The sequence below is a fragment of the Gadus chalcogrammus genome, chromosome 16, assembly GCF_026213295.1.
Source record: "Gadus chalcogrammus isolate NIFS_2021 chromosome 16, NIFS_Gcha_1.0, whole genome shotgun sequence".
NCBI lineage: Eukaryota > Metazoa > Chordata > Actinopteri > Gadiformes > Gadidae > Gadus > Gadus chalcogrammus.
The window spans coordinates 3,072,498-3,092,698 of NC_079427.1; the positions used below are offsets into that span (position 1 = coordinate 3,072,498).

Consider the following 20,201-nt stretch of genomic DNA (forward strand, 5'->3'; position numbering starts at 1 on the left):
GATGTTGCACGACGACAGGTCTCGTTCATGTTCAGCCCAGCGCTCAGAGCCAGCGTCTGCAACCCTCAGGGGGAATGAAGAGAGGGTCAGAGGGTTCCACGCACAGCGCTGTCTGTCAGCAGCCAGCCAATCATGGGCTTTTATAGCCCGACCATGTCATCATGTCTGCGTTAAATTCCCAGAGAAGGCACGAGCACCGTCTTCCTTAAATGGCGCGACATTAAATCGTAGGTATTAAATGGGATGGAAAGGTCAGTATTGACACGGTGCCCAGCTGTGCCCTCTGAAACGGTCTGTGAGATGGTCTCGGCCTGCCTCTCCAAAGTGTAGTCCAGAATCTGAAGCCTCTTGATCTTTGGTCTTAAAACTTCTATGATTGCCAATGGCATACATGTACACACGTTGCTTTTATGAGTTAATCCTCTCATCTGCCAAATAACCCATCACCTGTTTGAACACCATCATTTTTCGATGATCGAAGCGGGTGTGGTATTTAGACACTTTAGATGTTTTTCCTTTAAGGGACTTAGAGACTTTTTTAAGACACATTTCAGTAAGGAGCAGGTCGGTGTTTGGATTCTTGCTAACTACACGTAGGCTGCGGACACAGGGTCCAAACAGAAAACCTTTTGGCTGGGGGTCAAAGCAAACGCTAGGCTATCCTGCCCCATGAAGTGTGAGTAGTACTATGCTAATATCGATGCCTTAATTTATGTTTGTTTGGTTTGTGTCTGAAGCGGTGAACTCGTGTTCGGTGAAGAACGGCGGCTGTGAGTACAAGTGTGTGGACACGGGCAGCAACGTCTACAGATGCGAGTGCCGCAAGAACTACCGGCTGACGACAGACGGGAAGCACTGTGAACGTAAGTAATCTCCTGGCACAGGTCCCGTGGCCGGCGCACATCTGGCAGCCATCTTCTAGGAGCAGCCTTCAAACCTGCAACCCAGTCTACCCATCATTATGAGGTTATGGGCAGAATCCACTTATTGGCTTGACATTGGTAGGGAAGAGGAAGTGTGAAAACGTACATGTTTTCATGCGCATCCAAATCCTGATCGTTTGTCAGAATTGTTTCCGATATCTCATTCATTTCTTTTTGTATATTCAGATAGAACAAGTAACATGAACTCCAGTTCGCCTGTAATGTGATGTACCATCTGAATGCTGTTGTTTAGGAAAGGAGGGAAGGAGCAAGGGGGTTGGATGTTTGTTGTGCGGAAGGCTGCTTTAGAAGTTAACATGGGCAGGATATGGGGAAGGGACTGCCTCTGTAAAGTACACACGGAGGTCATGAAGTCACCTGCAGAGATGACCTGTCCTGCTGCTTTACTATGCGCCTTCCTGGCATGTGTGTGCGTGCGTGTCCGGTCAGTGGAGGATCCCTGTGAGGAGGGGAATGGAGGCTGCGCCCAGCTGTGTGACTCCCACGGTGCCCTGCCTCAGTGCAGCTGCAGACCTGGGTTCACGCTGTCTGGTGATGGCAAGGGCTGCGAGGGTAAGGACCATGCAAGACACACACACACACACACACACACACACACACATACACACACACACACACACACACACACACACACACACACACATACACACACACACACACACACACACACACACACACACACACACACACACACAGACACACACACACACAGACACACACACACACACACACACACACACACACACACACACACACACACACACACACACACACACACACACACACACACACACACACACACACACACACACACACACACACACACACAAGACAGACAGACAGACAGTCCCCCCACCCACACACGCACACACAAATGGTAAGTATCCTAGTATAATAACACATTATAATGCAACATGCACACACTCTTGCGCAGTATTTACCTTTCCAGACATTTGATGTTCGCTCAGACTGTCCTCAATGTCCCAAAGAACTGTTCACCAGATCTTTAAGTTACGACCTGCATAAAACAATGTGTCAACTTACTCTCGTAAATAGTTTGACATCATTCATCAATAAGCTTGTATCTGTCTGAGCCCATCACAGCATAAAGCCTTCTCTTAATGATCCGGACCTCCAAGTCAAAGTAAGGTGGCTTGATTCACGTTAGCTTGCCTTTGGACCCATGCCTGTGGCATAAAAGCTGCTTAAAGTTACATTTTGCTTTGCAAAATTGAGTGTGGTGGTATGTGCTAACTATGGTCTGGTTTAAATCTGATGAGTTCAGAGCTTATACAGGGCTCAGCTGTGCAGTGCGGCAGGGTCCTAGGGGCTGGGACTTAACTTCAGGGTCAAGCAGACTAATAAGGAAACTAGTCATATGAGTCTGAAGACTCACGTGAAGCACCAAAAAAAGGCTTAAACACTCAATGCCTTTGCTTCCGTCTGTACTTTTAAGATGTAAAAAGTGCAACCGTATTTGGTTTGTGTAAAACAAAAATAAAACCACAAATCTTTACTTTGTGCTCCGTATCATGGTGTTAGAGAAACATGCTTGTGCAACCAATTTTTTGTTTGTGTGCTCTGTTTGACTTACGTATGTTGCATTGGATATAAGCTGCAGAAAATAACAAATAAATGACAGCAAATGTGAACACAGAGGTTACCATGTCTTGCCATAACGCTGACACGTGCATCCGTCTTTGTGTGTTGTCTGATCAATGTGTTTCACCTTCCTGTGTGTTCCACTGAAATGTCCGCCAGACGTGGATGAATGCAGGGTGGACCCGGCCAAGTGCTCCCATGGCTGCGTCAACACGCCGGGCTCCTTCATCTGTGTGTGTAACCCCGGATTCGAACTGGGTGCTGATGGCAAACAGTGCTACCGTAAGTACGTCCTTATTCATGGGGTTAAAGGCCCGTAAGGAATATATACATCATTGATATTTTATGGATTATAATTTTTTATAAACATGAACTATTTAAAAAAAACAAAAATCCACACCTGTTGGACTGCTTGAAGAAATAAAAACACAATGCTTTTGTATTCATACATTTCATGTAGAGCTTATCTGTTATCAAAATGGTTGCTCATCCGTGTTTTGAAGTACTGTTGTTATGATTCTTACTGTCAACAACAACTTGATTGCTAGCACTTAGCTAACAGATCAAGCTAACTAGCACCGTTGAGCGAGTTCATCTCGACCCTGTAGGCATTGAGATGGAGATCGTTAGCAGCTGTGAGAAGGACAACGGCGGATGCTCCCATCGCTGCGAGCACACCAATGGCGGCCCTCTCTGCTCCTGTAACCACGGTTACCACCTGGATCAAGACAGGAAGACCTGTCTGGGTAAGTGCCCTTCATTTAAATAAAATGTACCGAGCTCATCACTGTCAGTCTCCCTTTCTTGTTCTCCCACTTTCATTCTCTCTCTCGCTCTCGCTCTCGCTCTCGCTCTCGCTCTCGCTCTCCCTCTCTCTCTCTCTCTCTCTCTCACTCGCGCGCTCTCTCTCTCTCTCGCTCTCTCGCTCTCTCGCTCTCTCGCTCTCTCTCTCGCTCTCTCTTTCTCTCTCACACACTTTCTGGTTCTTTCGATCTCTTTCACTCTCTCTTTCTGGTTCCTTCTATCTCTTTCCCTCTCTCTTTCTGGTTTCTTCTATCTCTCTCCATCACTCTCTGTTTTCCTCACCCTCTCATTCTCTGGTGCCATTAATTTTGCTCCTTGTAAAAAAAGAGCCTATTCTTCCCCCTTTGTGTTAGGGTTGAATAATAGGCTCTTTTATTAGGGTATTTCTTTAGGGTGAATCGTTGTGTGTCATATAAAGTGGAGACCGTGAAGCTCTTTGAGACTGGGTTGAGAATAAGTTTGCCTATAGCAATAAAATTGATAGACATGACACGACTTAAACACCATGGATCCCACTCTATGTCCTCGACCCCCCCCCCTCCCCTCCCAGACAGCGATGAGTGTGTGAACGGGGAGAGCTGCTGCAGCCAGCTGTGCAGGAACTACCCGGGGGGCTACGAGTGCAGCTGCAGTGCGGGACACAGGCCGAGCCCAGACGGCTGCGGCTGCGACGGTAAGAGACGCGGGTCTGCGGCGATGCGCCACATTGCACGGTAAACCGTCTAGCCCCATTTATCCGTGTTTTTGTAATCCTGTCTGATGTATGCAAGAGGATGTGTCAGCGTGTCAAAGGATTTGTAAAGTGTGATGCATTGTTGGTTCAACATAATACCGCGCGTGCGTTCTATATTAGCTCGAAAATCTAACGTTAACCGTGTTTCGATGTTCCTTGGGTTTCATTTGAGGAGAGAGGGTCTTTATATTTACACGTGAAATCGTGCTTCTTGTTTTTTTTGCTCAGTATTTATTCAGACTTTATCCAAAGCTACTGACAGTGACTACAGTAACATGTCATTTAGGCACCCCTTGTTTCCATTGTGACCTCAGTAGTGGACCAGTGTCTGTCCCAGACCGCCGGCTGTGAGCACTACTGCGTGAGCGCCTGGGGTTCGTACGAGTGTTTCTGCCGCCCGGGCTTCCGTCTGGAGCAGGACAAGCGCTCCTGCACGCGTGAGTACCCACACGACCCCTTTGGTGGACGGACTCAGCTTACAGCGTCTCCCAATGCATTCTTAGCACGGTCTACGCAAGCGAGAATCAAACTGCTGACCCTGACAGTTTTAATGCAATGCTGTGGTACACCAGTTTAGCTGCAGAGGATTATAGTTAACGGTGTTTTACAAACATTTTGGTTCCGTGAACCATTTTGGAATTACCAAAATGATGTTCAATTCGTCGTTTGTTTGTTCTTGTTTAGCTCTTTACGGCAGGGATTTCGGGGAGGAGGAAGACGAAGGAGATGAGGTGGATGAAGACGAGGAGGTCCACAGGGTTCCAGGCCTGCTGTTCCGTCGGCCTCCACAGCTCCTCCAGTACACAGCAGCCCTTCACTCACCGTACAGCGCCGACAGCGCCGACAGCGGCGGCGGCGGCCATGGCGGCGAGGGCCATGATGACGATTACGATGACGACGAAGAAGCAGCTTCCGCGCATGTGGGAGAACTCAGGCTGGTCAGCCAAATAGGTACAGTGCCGCACACGCCCGCTACGGGATCAGGAAACAGCTGGGAGATCTTCATGTTGAACTGCAAATGTTGCATTATGCACATTCATGTTTTAGTCATAGTATTTTTTTAGGAATTTCTTTGTTGCATATATATATATATATATTAGTGCTGTCAAGCGATAAATATAAAATATTTAATCGCGATTAATCGTATTAATGCCATAGTTAACTCACGATTAATCGCGAGTAATCGTGATTAATCGCAAATCTTGTTTCTATGCTAAATATCCCTTGATTTCTTTGTCCCATTAATTTTTCTCATTTTAATGCTCTTATCAACATGGAGAAGTGGCTTGGCATATACTGATCAAAACAGGACGATACAAAAAAAATGCCTATAGTGCGATTAAACGATGAACATACAAACATACTTCCTTGAACATAGCAGTCAGGCTACTGCTTCTTTGTTTTGAGCTTAAAAAAAAATATATATAAAAAATAAATAATAATAAATTGCGTTAATCGCATGATAAAAAAATGAACGCCGTTAAAATTGGTTTGCGTTAACGCCGTTAATAACGCGTTTAACTGACAGCACTAATATATATATACATAATATATATATATATATATATTGTTTTTGTTATCATGCTACTGTTTCATAGCCTTTAATGACTTCAATTGTGGTTATTGTGCAGTTGACTTAGAGACGGGACGCTTGGCGTGGCCTGACTTTAAACTAGTCATTCAGTGGGTGACTCTGAACCCCCTCTCCCAGTGTGCCTGGGGGGATCCTTCGGGCCGGACTGTGGACTGAGCTGTGACGACTGCATGAACGGGGCCGTGTGCAGTGCGGACAGAGACCGCTGTGACTGCACACCTGGATGGACCGGGACCACCTGCAATCAGAGTAAGCCCCTCTTCGGATCTGCATACAAACAAGCTATAGTTGTACTAAGACCTATGATACACACATATGCACACTGCACACACACACACTCAGAGAACACCATGTACATATTTACACACACACAGACACACATACAGCACACTGCGCACACACACACACACACACACACATAAGAACACCGCACACTCACACACAAACATACACACACAAGCACACACACACACACACACACACACACACACACACACACACACACACACACACACACACACACGCACACACATACACACACGAGCACACACACACACACACACACACACACACACACAAAGATCGGATGCGCCTCTGAGAGACATCCGTCACCATGTGGGCTATTGTAAGAAGATCTGCTGCCCGTGTCCGTGCACGTGCGGGCTTATGCATGCATGCGTGTGTGTCTCTAGGGCTGTGTATCACGGTCTGTCTAGGAGTCTGGTCCGTTGTTTATTGGCTCCACCGCATGGAGGCACCGGGGGAATCAATCTGTCTGCCACTGGAGAAACCCCATGGCCGAGACCGAGAGACCCTACTAGACTCTACTAGACCCCCCCCCCCCGCCCCCCAGGCCAAGACATCATCCAGGGCTAGGAGAGAGAGAGAGAGAGAGAGAGAGAGAGAGAGAGAGAGAGACTCCCCCGTTGTTTCCAACCAGATACTTTGATGAATGGCTGCCTTTGCGCTGAACTTGATGCTCGAAATCATGAGAAGCAAACCATATGGGGATAAGCCCATTAGAAACATGACAGATCACATGTTTCGGTGAACACGCTCCTGTGGCACGCTGATGCAATTCTGACATGGGCCACATTGTGAGGCAAAGGAGAAGAGCAATAAGCCCCGAGGCATGGACATGGAATTGGCACAGCCCGCCAGTAAGAAGCAAAAGTACATCACAAGTACATCATCCTGGAGAAGAGATCAGGGTTCTCACGGAGGTACGGTGGTTTACAGCCCTGTCCCACCTGAGCCGGCGTGAGAAAGGACCCTTTTTACGGGCCATAAAGACTTACAGCTCGGCAGTGTAGCAATGATGAGAGGATTCACTCCACACAGAGGGCCGTTATTGAGTATTTAAAATATAGACGGTCAGAACAGAGGTCAGGAGGGAAAATACAGGACATCATATAATTTACAGGATGTTAATAAAAAGTCACACATTTATCACGGATAACACATGTGTCCAGTGATTCCCGGTAAATATATTTATGACCCTCGAATCAATCGGTGATGCGATATCATCCCAGAAGATATTAATGAATATAACCACCCTTCCTTCAGGGTAATTTGATACGCGTACAGAGACGTTTTCAAGATGTGTCGGAGATGGTGTGACATGGTCTGTGAGAACGATGGAATGTTCTGGACGGGGTCCGGAGCACAGCCTTAAGGACCGTCTGCGCCGTGTCATAACTGCTTACAAGGGCAGGGAGATTAAGCGAGAGCACACATAAGCACCGGACGAACCGTGAAGTGGTCGACTCCTCTCTCTCCCTCTGGAACATTACTCCTTCCTGAAGCAACTCTTAATATTTAGTCTGTTGTCTTTTTTTCTCAGGGAAAGATAGCAGTCTTTCTAATTTAAATACAACGTGAGCATCATATCAATTAGGCCAGCCATCCACCCCATGATTCTTGCTAATCTGGGAGGAACAGGAAGTGATGTCATATGTTAATTAGTAAAACAAGCTCCACGAGACTACCTGAACCCCAGGAAGGAACATGTATCATTCTGTACCTGGTACCAATTGCACTGTTGTTCAATGTAAACATATTGGGATGATTCAATTTGCAGAGGAAACCCACAATAGTAGCCCGAGGCTTTGTTTTTGCAAAGTATTGCACAATTGGAGTTGTATGTTGTAGGCATAATGTCCTCTATTGTAGTGAGAGACTTCCTCATTTTTTTCTTGGTCATTCTGCCTCGAGTGAACAGCAGTGATGAAGACTTCGACTCAGCGTGTTTGTCTACTTTGGTCCATTGATTTCACAATTCATACACAAACCAGATGATCTTCAATGACTTTACTGATGCAAAACAAAAAACAAAAATGTTGAAGCGAGCAAATTTGAGTATTGAACGTGCTTGGTGTGTTGTTCCACAGCGTGCCCCCAGGGCACCTACGGCCAGGCCTGTAACGGTCTGTGTCGCTGTCAGAACGGCGGCTCCTGCGACCCAGGGACGGGTAGCTGTTTGTGCCCAACTGGAGTTCAAGGCCTGTTGTGTGAAGATGGTTGGTACACACCACACACACACACACACACACACACACACACACACACACACACACACACACACACACACACACGGATGCATTAAGAAACGAAAAAAGTGAATAGAGGAAAGAGAAACCTGATCATTAAGCTGACATTTGTTAGACAGGAGGGTGTAACAGTGAGTGCTGGTTCTGTCTTCTCACAGGTTGTCCGAGCGGTCACTTTGGGCGGCTCTGTCTGAGGAAGTGCAACTGTCCCAACAACGGACACTGCCACCGTGTGTTTGGATCCTGCTTGTGCTCGCCGGGACTGTACGGGCGGTTCTGCCACCTGCGTGAGTACGCTCTGTGTGTGGGAGGTCACGGAGACATAGGCACCGACTGCTGGCCGGTGAAACCGTAACAGACGCCGACGGTCTGATCGCTAATATTAGCCAACACCCACGGCCCAGAGACCGTGGGTGTTGAGGTAAATGTAGTTCATAAAAGTTATTGTCAACGTTTTTTTATTAAATATGCAGACAAACAGCCAACGTAGTTAGAAGTCATGCATGCATGTTATTGGTATATGGACCGTATGGATTCATTCGTGATATTATTACATAGAACACGTGATGAGACTGAAGTAGAAACCTGAAAGAAATTTTACAACCCCCACGTTTCTGGGAATTATGGAACCATGGATATACGTACTTTATCAAGTACATGTCATCTGCAAAACATTGCCAGATTTAAAGCTGAAATGTATAAAAGTCTGTAAAACTAAACTATTTAGTCGGTAAAACTATGGTTCATACCTTACCTTACCTTAAGTAGGATAGCGATTAACAGCGTCCTCTTCACCGTTTTGACGTTTTTTGTCCATTCTGGGCCACTGTAGAAGATTGGTGGTGAAACATGGCCAGCACCGTGAAAGAAGGCCCTTTCCCTATGTGTTTAATAAGTGGCCCATTCAAAGGTAACTCAATGGTTCTTATTTCCATGTGATTTTACACTTATTCAAACATACTTTTGATTATTAAATACAATTCGTACCAAGTCAAACAATTACTTAATTGCACACACTACAACAACAAGAAATATAAAAAAACGATCATCCAATCAAACACCTTCTTCCTCCTCGCTCTCACAAAGTCGTTTGGAGGGGGGCACGAGGTGAGGGGGCAGCTCTCTGGGCAGCCAGTGCCCCTCCACCTTGCCCTCGATCAGGTGCATGGCCAGGGCAAACTCCTCGTTGTCCAGCGCGCCGTCAGAGTCCAGGTCGGCCAGCCTCCAGATGTGGGCCAGCACGGAGCTGGGCAGCTTGGTGTTCATCATCCACTCCTTGGCCTTGGTGCCGCTCACCTTGCCGTCGCGCGGGCACAGGCTGAAGAAGATCTCGTCGTATTTGGGCTTGAGCCTCTCCACCACCCAGCCGCTGCCCGGGTCTTTCTCGCCGCTCTCGTCCTCGCCGGCGGGACGTTCCTTGAAGGGATGTCTCTGGAAGTGTTCCCGCCTGAAGGTCCCCAGGAACTCCCCGTCCAGCACCCCAGGGAGGCTCTTCTTCTTGGGTTCCTGCTTCTGGAGCAGCGGCATCAGCTTGGCGATGTCGGTGGACAGCAGCTTGTCCAAGGAGACCATGAGGCTCGGCTTGAGCGCCTTGAACTTGGAGAAGTCTTGGCTTAGGAGCCGCTCCTGGAAGGCAGAGAGGTCATTGAGTCGGAGTTTGGATTGTTTTTTAAAAGGGCATCACTGAAACCGTCGTCAGTTGTTAATTGTTACCTCTTGTTAAGGATTCACGTGGGCACACATTGACATTTAAAGTTGACATGTAGTCAGTCATATCGGAAACCAATTTATTCAAAGTGAGAATAATCTAAGCATACACTTAAAATTGGAGCAACTTCAAAATGTGTTGCAACAGCAAGTTTCTGAAAAAACTGCAGAGTTGATTGTTTGGAGTAAAGTGTGGACAGATAACACGACTTGATTCAAACACATTATATGAGACTATTGCACCACCGATGACGGTACCTGCATCTTGGTGCAGTCAGGGAAGTCCCCGGCAGGGACGTGGTGCTCCTGCTGGATCTTGGTGAAGATCACAGGGAGCTGGTAGATCAGGCTGTGCTTCTTTGAGTCCTTGCAGAAGATGGAGGGCATCTCCCGCTTCAAGTAGCCGATGATGTGTGCATGAGCCTGGGTTGTGGGAGGAGGAGGAGCGGGTCACGATGAGGCCGACTCAAACGACATTATTATCAGATGAGCAATGGAAACGATGATGATCGATTCATGATCGATGCACACGCACAAAAGTAAACTGTACTGTATATGCCAATTGCGCTGATGACAAACGTACAAAGTAGAGACAATCTACAATCGACCCAATTAAGGGTTGACATCGGAGAGATGTTTAACATCCCTCAGTTTCCCTTAATTAATCACAGAACACAAAACAGCGGCTCTGATTGGTCCAGGGTTCAATGGAGATATCCAGGCTTCAGAGCCAGGGGCCCTCACCCTGACCAGACGCGCCCTCTTCACCAGGTCGTTGAGCTTGCGCACGGCGGCGTTCCGCGGGAGGTTCCGGATGTCCGCCAGCAGGTCCTCCTCCTCCACCTCCAGCAGCTGGTAGTGGTCGCAGGCGCGCCGCGGCTCGGACCAGAAGGACCCCACGTACACCCGAAGCACCTCGGGCGTCAGGAACACTTTGCCCAGCGACCACATGAGGGCGCCGTACATGCGCATCAGCTGCTGGGAGTCCACGCGGTCGGCCTTGTTCAGCACCACGCGCAGCTTGTCCTCGTAGCCGCGCAGGGACAGGAAGGCGCGCGTCAGCTCGTCTGAGAAGTCCAGCTTGTGGGCGTCGAACAGGAGGATGATGCGGTCCACGCGCTCGGCGAACCAGCGCACTACCGCCGGGAAGTCATATCCTGGGAAGGAGAGGGGGGTTTAGGGGTAGGGTTAGGGACCGATGTTGGAGGAGAGGAACAGGTTTTTCTGATTTAACGCATCATCACGAATGTAATGTGTCTCTCTCTCTCTCTCTCTGTCAGCGCTCCAAGACATATATGAATACGAGTCCCAGTGGACCTCCAGAGTGGGAAGGTATTTTGGGGTTACACCCAGGGATGGATACGTCCATGGTGAGACAATAAAGAACAGTGTGCCTGGCGATGAGCTTGTGCACACATATCCGTAGCCAACCCTTCTCATGTCATCATCGCCACCCTGTCTGTCCTGGGCTCAGACAAATCATGGCTTTGCTGAAGAAAAAGCGGTGTTCTCATGGTCCATACACGTCATACACACACTTAAACTCTTCTCTTTGTGAGTTATAAGCCAAACATTTTCCAAAGTCTTAGTGAGTGTAGCTAGATATTGTTATGTTATCTGGTTTTTAGAAGTAAACCTTTAAATTATGATGGATGAGAAGAAGGAGAAAAGCACAGTCACTTTATTGCTTTGGGTTGCCTCACCTCGACTCAATCTTCTCTTGGCCGCGGTGAGAATGCCTGGCGTGTCTATGATGCTGATGTTCTCCAGGACCTGATTGGGCAGCTGAGCACACTGAAATCTGTCGGGAATTCCAAAGAACACAGCACCAAACCTTTTAGACAGAACTCCACATTGTGGTTCACCATCGGTTTTGGTTCAACGGCTGAAACATTCCCAGCCGTGCCAAAGCTGGAGAAAGAAAATCCCAAACCATCCAGGGTTTGCTTTGGTAATCCTATGGCGGTCCCACATTCCATCACCTGTTTAGAAAGGCATTCCCGAAGGGTTCGAGGTTCCTGAAGGGCTTCTTTGGATCCATGGTGAGAGCGTTCCCAGGGATGATGCCCTCAGACTCCCCGTGCATAATGGCTGTGAAACAATCGGTGGTGGGTTCTGGCCCCACCCGGCTGCCAGGGAAGTCTTGTTCTATGAGGTACCTTTAAAAGGCACACAAAACGCACACACACACGCACGCACGGCACACACACACACACACACACACACACACACACACACACACACACACACACACACACACACACACACACACACACACACACACACACACACAAATATATAGAGGCATTCTCATGATGATTTGAACCAAAACAGAAAGCCATCAAGCAATGTAATATGAAGCACGCTTAACTCTATAAATCAGGTCTCATCACATATCAATTAATATAACGAGAAAGCGATCCTCACTTGATGAAAGTGGTCTTCCCCGTGGAGTACTGCCCCATCACCAGCACCATGGGCTTGTTGTCAAAGTCTGCATCCTCGTAGCTGGGCGAGTGGAACTGGCTGAAGGACGAGTGCTTCTCCACGGGCAGGAGCCTCTTGTAGTACAGGTTCTTCATCTCCTCCGTCACCACCCTCACGTCCTCCAGCGCCTGAGGGCTGTTCCTGAACCAGCGGAGAGTCATGGTCCACCACTGCTGCTGCTGCTGCTGCCGTCAAGCGTTTCCCCCCCTCGGGCCTGAAAGCGCTCTGTTTCTCTCTCTCGTCGACGGGTCCGGTTTTTGGGGCTCTGGGACGGGGACTGAGCCGAGCACGATGATGCTGAGATGGAGGGGGAGAGCTGCTGCTGCAGTACCAGGACCTCACAGCTGTCTGGTGCATCCCCTGCTGTTGAACACGCGGAGGGCGGAGAGGGTGTAACTGGAGACCACAGCTGTACCTAACGAAAACAGGGCCAGTGTCAGGCGGGACCGGGTGTGGTTGGGTTCACTCCTCACACGGTTTATTGCCGAGGAGAGGGACACTCTTGGCCGGCGACTGGGTGTCAGTAGATTCCCCCAGAACCCCTCGAGCAGGCTGAGGATTGAACGGATTAGGATGGGGGGGATTGCTTGCCTTGCAAGTAACACGATAGTACAATAACGTCTTTGGTATACAGTTGTTATCCTTATTCAGTCCTGTAACAACAAGCAATCCCCCCCCGAAAAATTGCATTTGATTCCATTCACCCATCCCCGGATTGAACACACAAACACTCTTAATTAAGGTCAACATAACACGACGCCTGCATAAAGAGACACATGCGCGTGCACGTGGGCGGTGCACGCATGTGTCTGACCGGGGCCTGTACCCTGGGTTGCCTCCCACAGCGTGCCCCAGGTGGACCCACGGGGCGGCCTGCTCCAGGGAATGCGACTGTGACCTGAAGGGCTCCAGCGGGTGTGATCCCAGAAGGGGGACGTGTCGGTGCAAGGCCGGATACGGAGGCCCGCGGTGCCAGAGAGGTGAGCTCACCGCTCCCCTGACCCCCCTCTCCCGAGTGTTTCCGACCCTTATCGCCGTAGCGTTGAGAGAATGATATAACTTATCAATTAACTACCACACCTGCATCAGCAGGAGGCCGTCTCGGGGCCGGTGATGGTTAAGGTAACGCAGGTGAACAAGCTCTGCGTGTTTGTTGACGTCATGTGAGTCCTTTGGCTGTACTTGATTTTTTAATCCTTCACTCTTTCCGTGTCTTCTCAGAGTGTGAGCCGGGCTCCTTCGGGCCCGGCTGTGAGCAGCGGTGCGAGTGTCCAGGTGGCGGGTCATGTGACCGGGCGAGCGGGGAGTGCGAGCGGAAATGTCCGGCAGGACTGCACGGGGACAAGTGCCAACTGGGTGAGGCTCACTGGTGTGTTGATTCGTGGAGTTACGTGGGTTTGAATTGTTATATATTGTGTTTTGGTCCTGCTATTATCTCGTCAACTGTGGCCATTCAAGGAATATGTTACCAAGTGAGGAGATATATCCAATATCTGTACACTATATTTTACATTCACATGCATGCACACACAAACACACACACACACACACACACACACACACACACACACACACACACACACACACACACACACACACACACACACACACACACACACACACACACACACACACACACACACACACACACACACACACACACACACACACACAGTTCCCTATTTGTCTTCCAAAAGGTGTTGTGCAGAATATTATCAGTGCTTTGAAGGGATTCAGGGATTCGGTTCCAAACTGAAGATTGGGAAAGACTGGGAAACTAACTCATGGGTATGAATAGGCATGAACACTATACGGAGAGAGCTGCAGAAAAACACTGAGTTGATGTTCCTGTATTCTTGTATGAAAGTTCAACAATGGAAAACAAGTGTTGGTCTCATAAGACCTCTTCTGGCAGCTTTGTTGGCTGATAGAACAATACAGTGAGCCAGCTTTCTCTCTCTCTCTCTCTCTCTCTCTCTCTCTCTCTCTCTCTCTCTCTCTCTCTCTCTCTCTCTCTCTCTCTCTCTCTCTCTCGCTCTGTAGCCCAGCCTCTGTTAAACCCTCATAACTTAATGTCCCTCAGGGATGACCTAACCTTAGCCTTCTGCTTCTACAAAACGCTTACCATTAGCTTTCACTGGGTTCTGTTCCCTTAGTGTTCCTTATCTTTTGTTTAGACAATAATCCTTCATTTAAATGCTACTTCAGAGTTTATTGGCATCAAACAAACTATTTGTAAGAAGCTCCCCATTCCCAATCAATTATTGTGTTTGCTTCGGTCTTGGCTCGGATTCTAGTACATTGTGTTGCATCACTCTCTGCTGTACTCTGGCCATGTGGGGCTACTAATTTACTCTTATTCCCTTGTTTTATGGTTCAATGGGGTTTGATTGTGTATACAGAATGTGTTTTATCAGTTGCATTAGTGATGTTCACGTGTGTTGTGTAGACTGCAGTGCAGGACAGTTTGGGGAGAACTGCGGTCTGAGCTGTGACTGTGGAGGCTCCTCCTGCGATCCTGTGGCTGGCCTGTGTGACTGTCCTGCTGGGAAGGCAGGCCCGGCCTGTCAGCAAGGTAACTTTAACCTAAGCAATCAACGAATAATGCTTATCGTTCTCGATACTTTTGACATGATCTGATGTCCCCAGGTGTGATCCCTTTATTTTGCTAAACCAATAAGAATGGTAATGATTTAATACAAATACTGTCATCAATAACTTGTTTGTTTATTTTTCTTTGCAAAAGCTAGGGGGCTCAAAGCAGGGTCAGACCGCATATTTATTGTTGTTTGAGTAGAAACAATCTGAAGAATTTGAGCACATAGAGTCCCACAATAAAGCAAAATCCAAAACAATACTCATGCCTGTGTAGATACTTTCATATTTAAAAAGCATACCATTCAATTACAATCAATAGATACCTTTTCCTCTTTCCACAGACTGCCCAGATGGTTTCTGGGGGTTGAAGTGCCGGTCACTTTGTAGTTCCTGCAAAAACGGCGGCTCCTGCAACAAACAAACTGGGGTCTGTGATTGTCTACCAGGCTTCGCTAGAACGCTCTGCCAAGACGGTGAGTTTGTTAAGAAACACATCAAAAAAGGGGACGCAGATCGCAAATATAATAATATTTTATAAAATACCACGATTCATGAAAATGTTGCCAAAGAACGTGATGGACGAACCAGAGTGAAATTGTTTTCATTAGAAATTTGGCATGAGGAAGTGATTGATATCATTACAAAACATTGTTTACATCTAATTTGAGGTCTGCTCTAGTGCAGACTGTTTTTTGCTACTGACTTTCTGTGGAAAGTGCTCTAAGCTTTGTCTAATCAACAGAGTGTCCCGAGGCTAGCATGGATCATGTTGTCTAATGCAGCGCTCCTATACCACTCCTGTTCCATTTGTAACCCTTGGACAATCTGTCTGTCCTCCTGGCAAAATAACTGTGACTGCACAATGTGCAATATAAGGGCCTGCTATTGTGTTACTTTAATTTTGCACAGTACAATCATTTTAAATTCATGTTCAAGTTTAAGCATGTCAGGTCTACATAATATTTAGTTATTTTGCATTATTCTGTTTTTCTTGTTTCCCCAGTGTGTGAGGCTGGCCACTGGGGCCTTGGTTGTGCCAGTAAATGCCAGTGTGGAGAAAACTCGGTGGGCTGTGACCCTGTAAGCGGTCTGTGTTCGTGTGATGCTGGCTACACTGGAGACAACTGTGAACAAAGTAAGATGTTTAACTTGTGTTGTAGTGTTGGGAATGCTGCCATCTAGTGGTCGATGTTCATTTCAGCCTATTTGCTGACAGCAAATATATTTCTTAAAATTACTTTTGAATCCAATGAAATCTTGAATCGTGAATAAACATAATTAAATTATACTATTTAGTAATTTAGCTGACACTTTTATAGAAAGCAGCTTACAGTTAATACACATACAGGTTGTCCAACTTATATGATGCCTAAAGCCATGCTGCGGACTTCGGGAATCGAACCCAGAACCATTTTGCAATGCGTAGAATACTCTAGCCACCACACTGTCCTGTCCTCCACCGTTAGTAATTTGGGGTCACACTTTGTATGGAAAATGAGTTGCACATGCAAAGCTAGGAACAATCAAAGCTAGCGATCAATATTACACTGAAGACTACTCAAAAATGTAGTATTACTATAACTATTACTTTCTAGATTGAGCAGCTCCACCTCGAAGTGAAACACCTTAACTATGAGGTCTATCCTGTCCGTAATATTTTGATACACAGGTCTCGTAGAAGTGTAAACGTGTAATTAATCAAGAAGTTCCGAATGCACAATCTCTGAACATGATTTCCCCTTGGAGCCACATGGTCATCAGCGACTCTTTTGTTCACTGAATGCCTCTCCACCCGCCTCATGTTTTGGTCTGAGATAAACTTGGGGTGAAGCATTCAGCCTTCAGGGCATTACCTTTCCAACACTTTGGTCTGAAATGGATATGGTTAGCTCAGCTGAATCATAGAAATAAGGTGTTGGGTCTGAGCCCAGAGGGTGACCGTTACATGGGTAGTAATGTGAGTTCTCCCGTGCAACAGCAGTTTATATCTGCTGGGTATCTAGTTCTCAAACTGGCCTTAAGAAGTAGAGTCAATCCCTTGGCCACGCTGTGGTGGCCCAGTGCTCCTCAGATGGGGTTAAATGCAACGGACAATGGATCAATTTTCAGCCATGGATCCATAACAACAAAATTAACTTCCAATTGACTAAACTTCAGAAAAAACCAACACGGATGCAGAGTGTATTTTGAAGTTGTTGTGGCGTTTTCTGAGTTAGTTGAAAAACAAAAGCCATAGACATTTCGCTTCATTTTTTATTTATATTCTTAGGGTCCTCGTAAAATCTGAAATCTTGTTTTGAAACCATTCTGTTCGATTAAATAACATTATCTATCAAACATAAGAAATAAGAGCAGAGTATTTCCAGACCACAGATCTAAAGAGGCCCCCCCACTTCATATTTGTTTTGCCATAGGTAGCACCATTTTCGCATCATTTGTCTGTGTTTGACTGAAAAATCACCGAAATACAATTCAATATTTTCAAAGCTGACCGGGCCCCATTTGCAGTAAAATGTGTTGCATGAAACTAAATGAGGTGTTGACATTTTTAAGGTTGGTTATTTCTTTGTTGAGCCATGAATGATTGCTAGCTACTCACAAATGATAACAAGTGTAGGTTTACTCGTGCTGCTCCAGTCTAGTGAGGTGGAGGAAGAAATAGATGAATGTACTTTCAGGTAGGATTGTTATGTCCAATCCTGCTCCATAAAATAATAATATGTCAAAAGCGATTAAAGCTTTTGAATTGTATTTAAATATTTTAATAATATGATTAAATAATAAACCTTTTAGATGAAAAGAGGACCTTTATTTCTTTGCACCTTTTAATAGCCTATACCGAGGAAATAACTTCAACCTTCTATTGAAAAATGTATCTTTTTTTATCAACGTACTACTGTTTAGGCTGTCATAGATAGGCTATGCTTCCAAAGCCAATTCAAAATCAATCTTGACTTGGTATTTGTAACAATGCCATAATTGTATATGTCCTCTGGAGGGCGACATTCCTCTGATTAAATTATGTTATGTATGTTATGGCCAAGTTTGTCCCATGTACGTCTGTCGACTCCTAGGATATACAATACACTTCAAAGCAAGGGAACCAAAAGTTGTGCAGTTGAATTTCCAAAATCTCCTGTACTCTTTGTATGATCTCCTCATGGAAAGGACGGTTCCGTCCCGTTCGGTAATGACAGCACACAAAGCCCTCCAGACATGTTTCAAGAGTACAAAGACACACCGACGGCGCTCACTTAGTCCTGACAACCTGACGTATTGTATCTTGATTTTTCGGATCTTTTTTGACGAGAAGTGGTCTCATGTTATTACAAGTTGAAAGATTTACCGTCACCGTACCACCAGCCGCAGAAAGTTAACCACCTTCGCGGCACACGGGCCGCACTGTAAATCACGCGCGCGCGTCCCACCGGAGCGTCGCTTCGTATCCCTAGTCATAACACCTTAATGGCCCAGGACGCAGACCTCGTTCGGATTGGCGGGGGTCTGCCTTGGAAACTAGGGGGGCTATTGGTCTGGCTTCTTTTTTTTTTTCTTTTTTTAAGGGCCCTTTTTTTGCCCCATAGAAACAGCGGTGTCCTGTTTCTATGCAGTCTTCTGCAAGGGCCTCTTGGGTCAGGAGTAGCTATAGGAAGGACTGAGGAGGCCTGCACATCTGACTGCTGACTGTTGAAACTGTGACTTTCAACAGCTAGACATTCTGTTATACTTTCCTTTCAAGTTCAATGGGCACCATCGCGTTACAATTTTTAACATCGGCCTATCCCTTCCCTACGTAGAATAAGGATGACCAATATCGGCACATGCCTGCTGTGACATATTGTTTCCGTCACTGACTTTGATGATGAAAAGGTTTTTTTTCTCCATATTGCAACTGACCATTTACACGGCTACTTCCTGTATGTCGGCCGCATTGTATTCTTCTGAATTGATATTTGCAGTTTTGTTGTTTTTGATAACATCCCAAAAAATAAATGTCAGACCCTATTCGTAATCTCTCCAAAGCCAACTCTTTTCTACACTGCTAAAGCTTACTGTCACTGGCAGCCCCTCCCTCTGCACTCGATAGGCGTTGATGTGCTCCAGTAAGCCATAGATGCTTCTGGGTATCCTGTCTATGCTCTTTAGCTCTGTGGCCTGGTCTCTCCCTGACTGTGTGGTCCCAGGTCCTGCTTTATAGGCTGACAGCCGTGGCTCTTTCACAACCAGGGATCTGGAAGTAATCCCCCATGTCTTAAAGAGCTCATTTGGGCCAGAGATGCAGTCTCTCTTGGTGATGGCACACTGTGCGTGCCTGTGTGTGTGTGTGTGTGTGTGTGTGTGTGTGTGTGTGTGTGTGTGTGTGTGTGTGTGTGTGTGTGTGTGTGTGTGTGTGTGTGTTTGTGTGTGTGTGTGTGTGTGTGTGTGTGTGTGTGTGTGTGTGCACTTTTGTGGGTCCTACCTATAAACAAAGTCGCAGAGAAAAAAAAGGCAACACTTAAAACACAAGCAGAACCCTGGGCAAATATCAAAAGACGGATTACTGCACTGTTTTGGAGATGCCATCTTGTTGCCCCCTACTGGTGTACACAAGTAATAAACATTGTTATGTTTAAACCGCTTGATGAGTAATGTTTATAAAAAACGTGAAATAGCAGATCCAGACAGAGAAAATTCCCATTATAGTGAATATATTTATCTTTTTATTGAAATTAGGGTTAGGGTTTTTATAATCACGTGTACTTAAGAGAAGTTAAACAAAATGTATTTTCTCCTGCTGAAAAGAAATCCTCCAGGTCATCTCTGCGGTGTCCATAATAGAGCAGAAATCCCCATCGTAAACCAAATCCAATAAAAACCTGCTCCCTTTGTCACAGGAGAGTTCCCCTGTAGACCTACAGTGCGGCTGCCTCAGGATGACAGCGTCCTCGGTGGGTTGGCTTCAATAAACGCCCCGGTCTCACCACTACACAGGGCCCGCTCTGGCCTCACGCTGTCAGCGTGGGAACACAGCAGTGGGCAGGGTCCCCAACAAACTGCTGAGACGAGGGGAGGCTGAGGCCAGCGGAGGAGGAGGAGGAGGAGGAGGAGGAGGAGGAGGAGGAGGAGGAGGAAGAGTAGGTGGAGGAGGAGGAGGAGGAGGAGGAGGAGGAGGAGGAGGAGGAGGAGGTGGAGGAGGAGGGGGA

The 20,201-nt window shown here is 46.8% G+C and overlaps 2 protein-coding genes across 2 annotated transcripts in view; one reads left to right on the top strand and one right to left on the bottom strand.

Moving 5' to 3' along the window:
* The window catches only part of megf6 (multiple EGF like domains 6), a 37,172-nt gene extending 18,511 nt beyond the window's left edge, over positions 1–18,661 (top strand). The window contains exons 7-22 of the mRNA XM_056612440.1: positions 738–863; positions 1,374–1,496; positions 2,706–2,828; positions 3,155–3,292; positions 3,901–4,023; positions 4,398–4,520; positions 4,768–5,034; positions 5,795–5,926; positions 8,068–8,196; positions 8,385–8,513; positions 13,266–13,400; positions 13,642–13,776; positions 14,870–14,995; positions 15,360–15,491; positions 16,022–16,153; positions 18,630–18,661. Of these exons, the coding sequence (XP_056468415.1) occupies positions 738–863; positions 1,374–1,496; positions 2,706–2,828; positions 3,155–3,292; positions 3,901–4,023; positions 4,398–4,520; positions 4,768–5,034; positions 5,795–5,926; positions 8,068–8,196; positions 8,385–8,513; positions 13,266–13,400; positions 13,642–13,776; positions 14,870–14,995; positions 15,360–15,491; positions 16,022–16,153; positions 18,630–18,661 (2,105 nt within the window). The remainder of the gene's footprint in view (positions 1–737; positions 864–1,373; positions 1,497–2,705; positions 2,829–3,154; positions 3,293–3,900; positions 4,024–4,397; positions 4,521–4,767; positions 5,035–5,794; positions 5,927–8,067; positions 8,197–8,384; positions 8,514–13,265; positions 13,401–13,641; positions 13,777–14,869; positions 14,996–15,359; positions 15,492–16,021; positions 16,154–18,629) is intronic.
* On the bottom strand, positions 8,249–12,888 carry LOC130406217 (EH domain-containing protein 2-like). Its single transcript, XM_056611682.1, has 6 exons — positions 12,361–12,888; positions 11,916–12,092; positions 11,637–11,734; positions 10,678–11,090; positions 10,192–10,356; positions 8,249–9,852 (listed from the first exon to the last, which is right to left on the bottom strand). The coding sequence occupies exons 1-6, from the start codon at positions 12,579–12,581 to the stop codon at positions 9,280–9,282; spliced, it is 1,647 nt and encodes a 548-aa protein (XP_056467657.1). The 5' UTR covers positions 12,582–12,888; the 3' UTR covers positions 8,249–9,279.
* Positions 18,662–20,201: the final 1,540 nt, after the last annotated feature.

What these genes read in the sequence shown, in the direction of transcription:
- LOC130406217 (XM_056611682.1), bottom strand. Translation starts at nt 12,581, where the DNA reads ATGACTCTCCGCTGGTTCAGGAACAGCCCTCAGGCGCTGGAGGACGTG. An exon ending in CAAGAGAAGATTGAGTCGAG is followed by an intron (nt 11,091 to 11,636) that starts GTGAGGCAACCC and finishes TCTCCTTCCCAG; the next exon opens with GATATGACTTCCCGGCGGTA. An exon ending in CTGACTGCACCAAGATGCAG is followed by an intron (nt 9,853 to 10,191) that starts GTACCGTCATCG and finishes TCTGCCTTCCAG; the next exon opens with GAGCGGCTCCTAAGCCAAGA.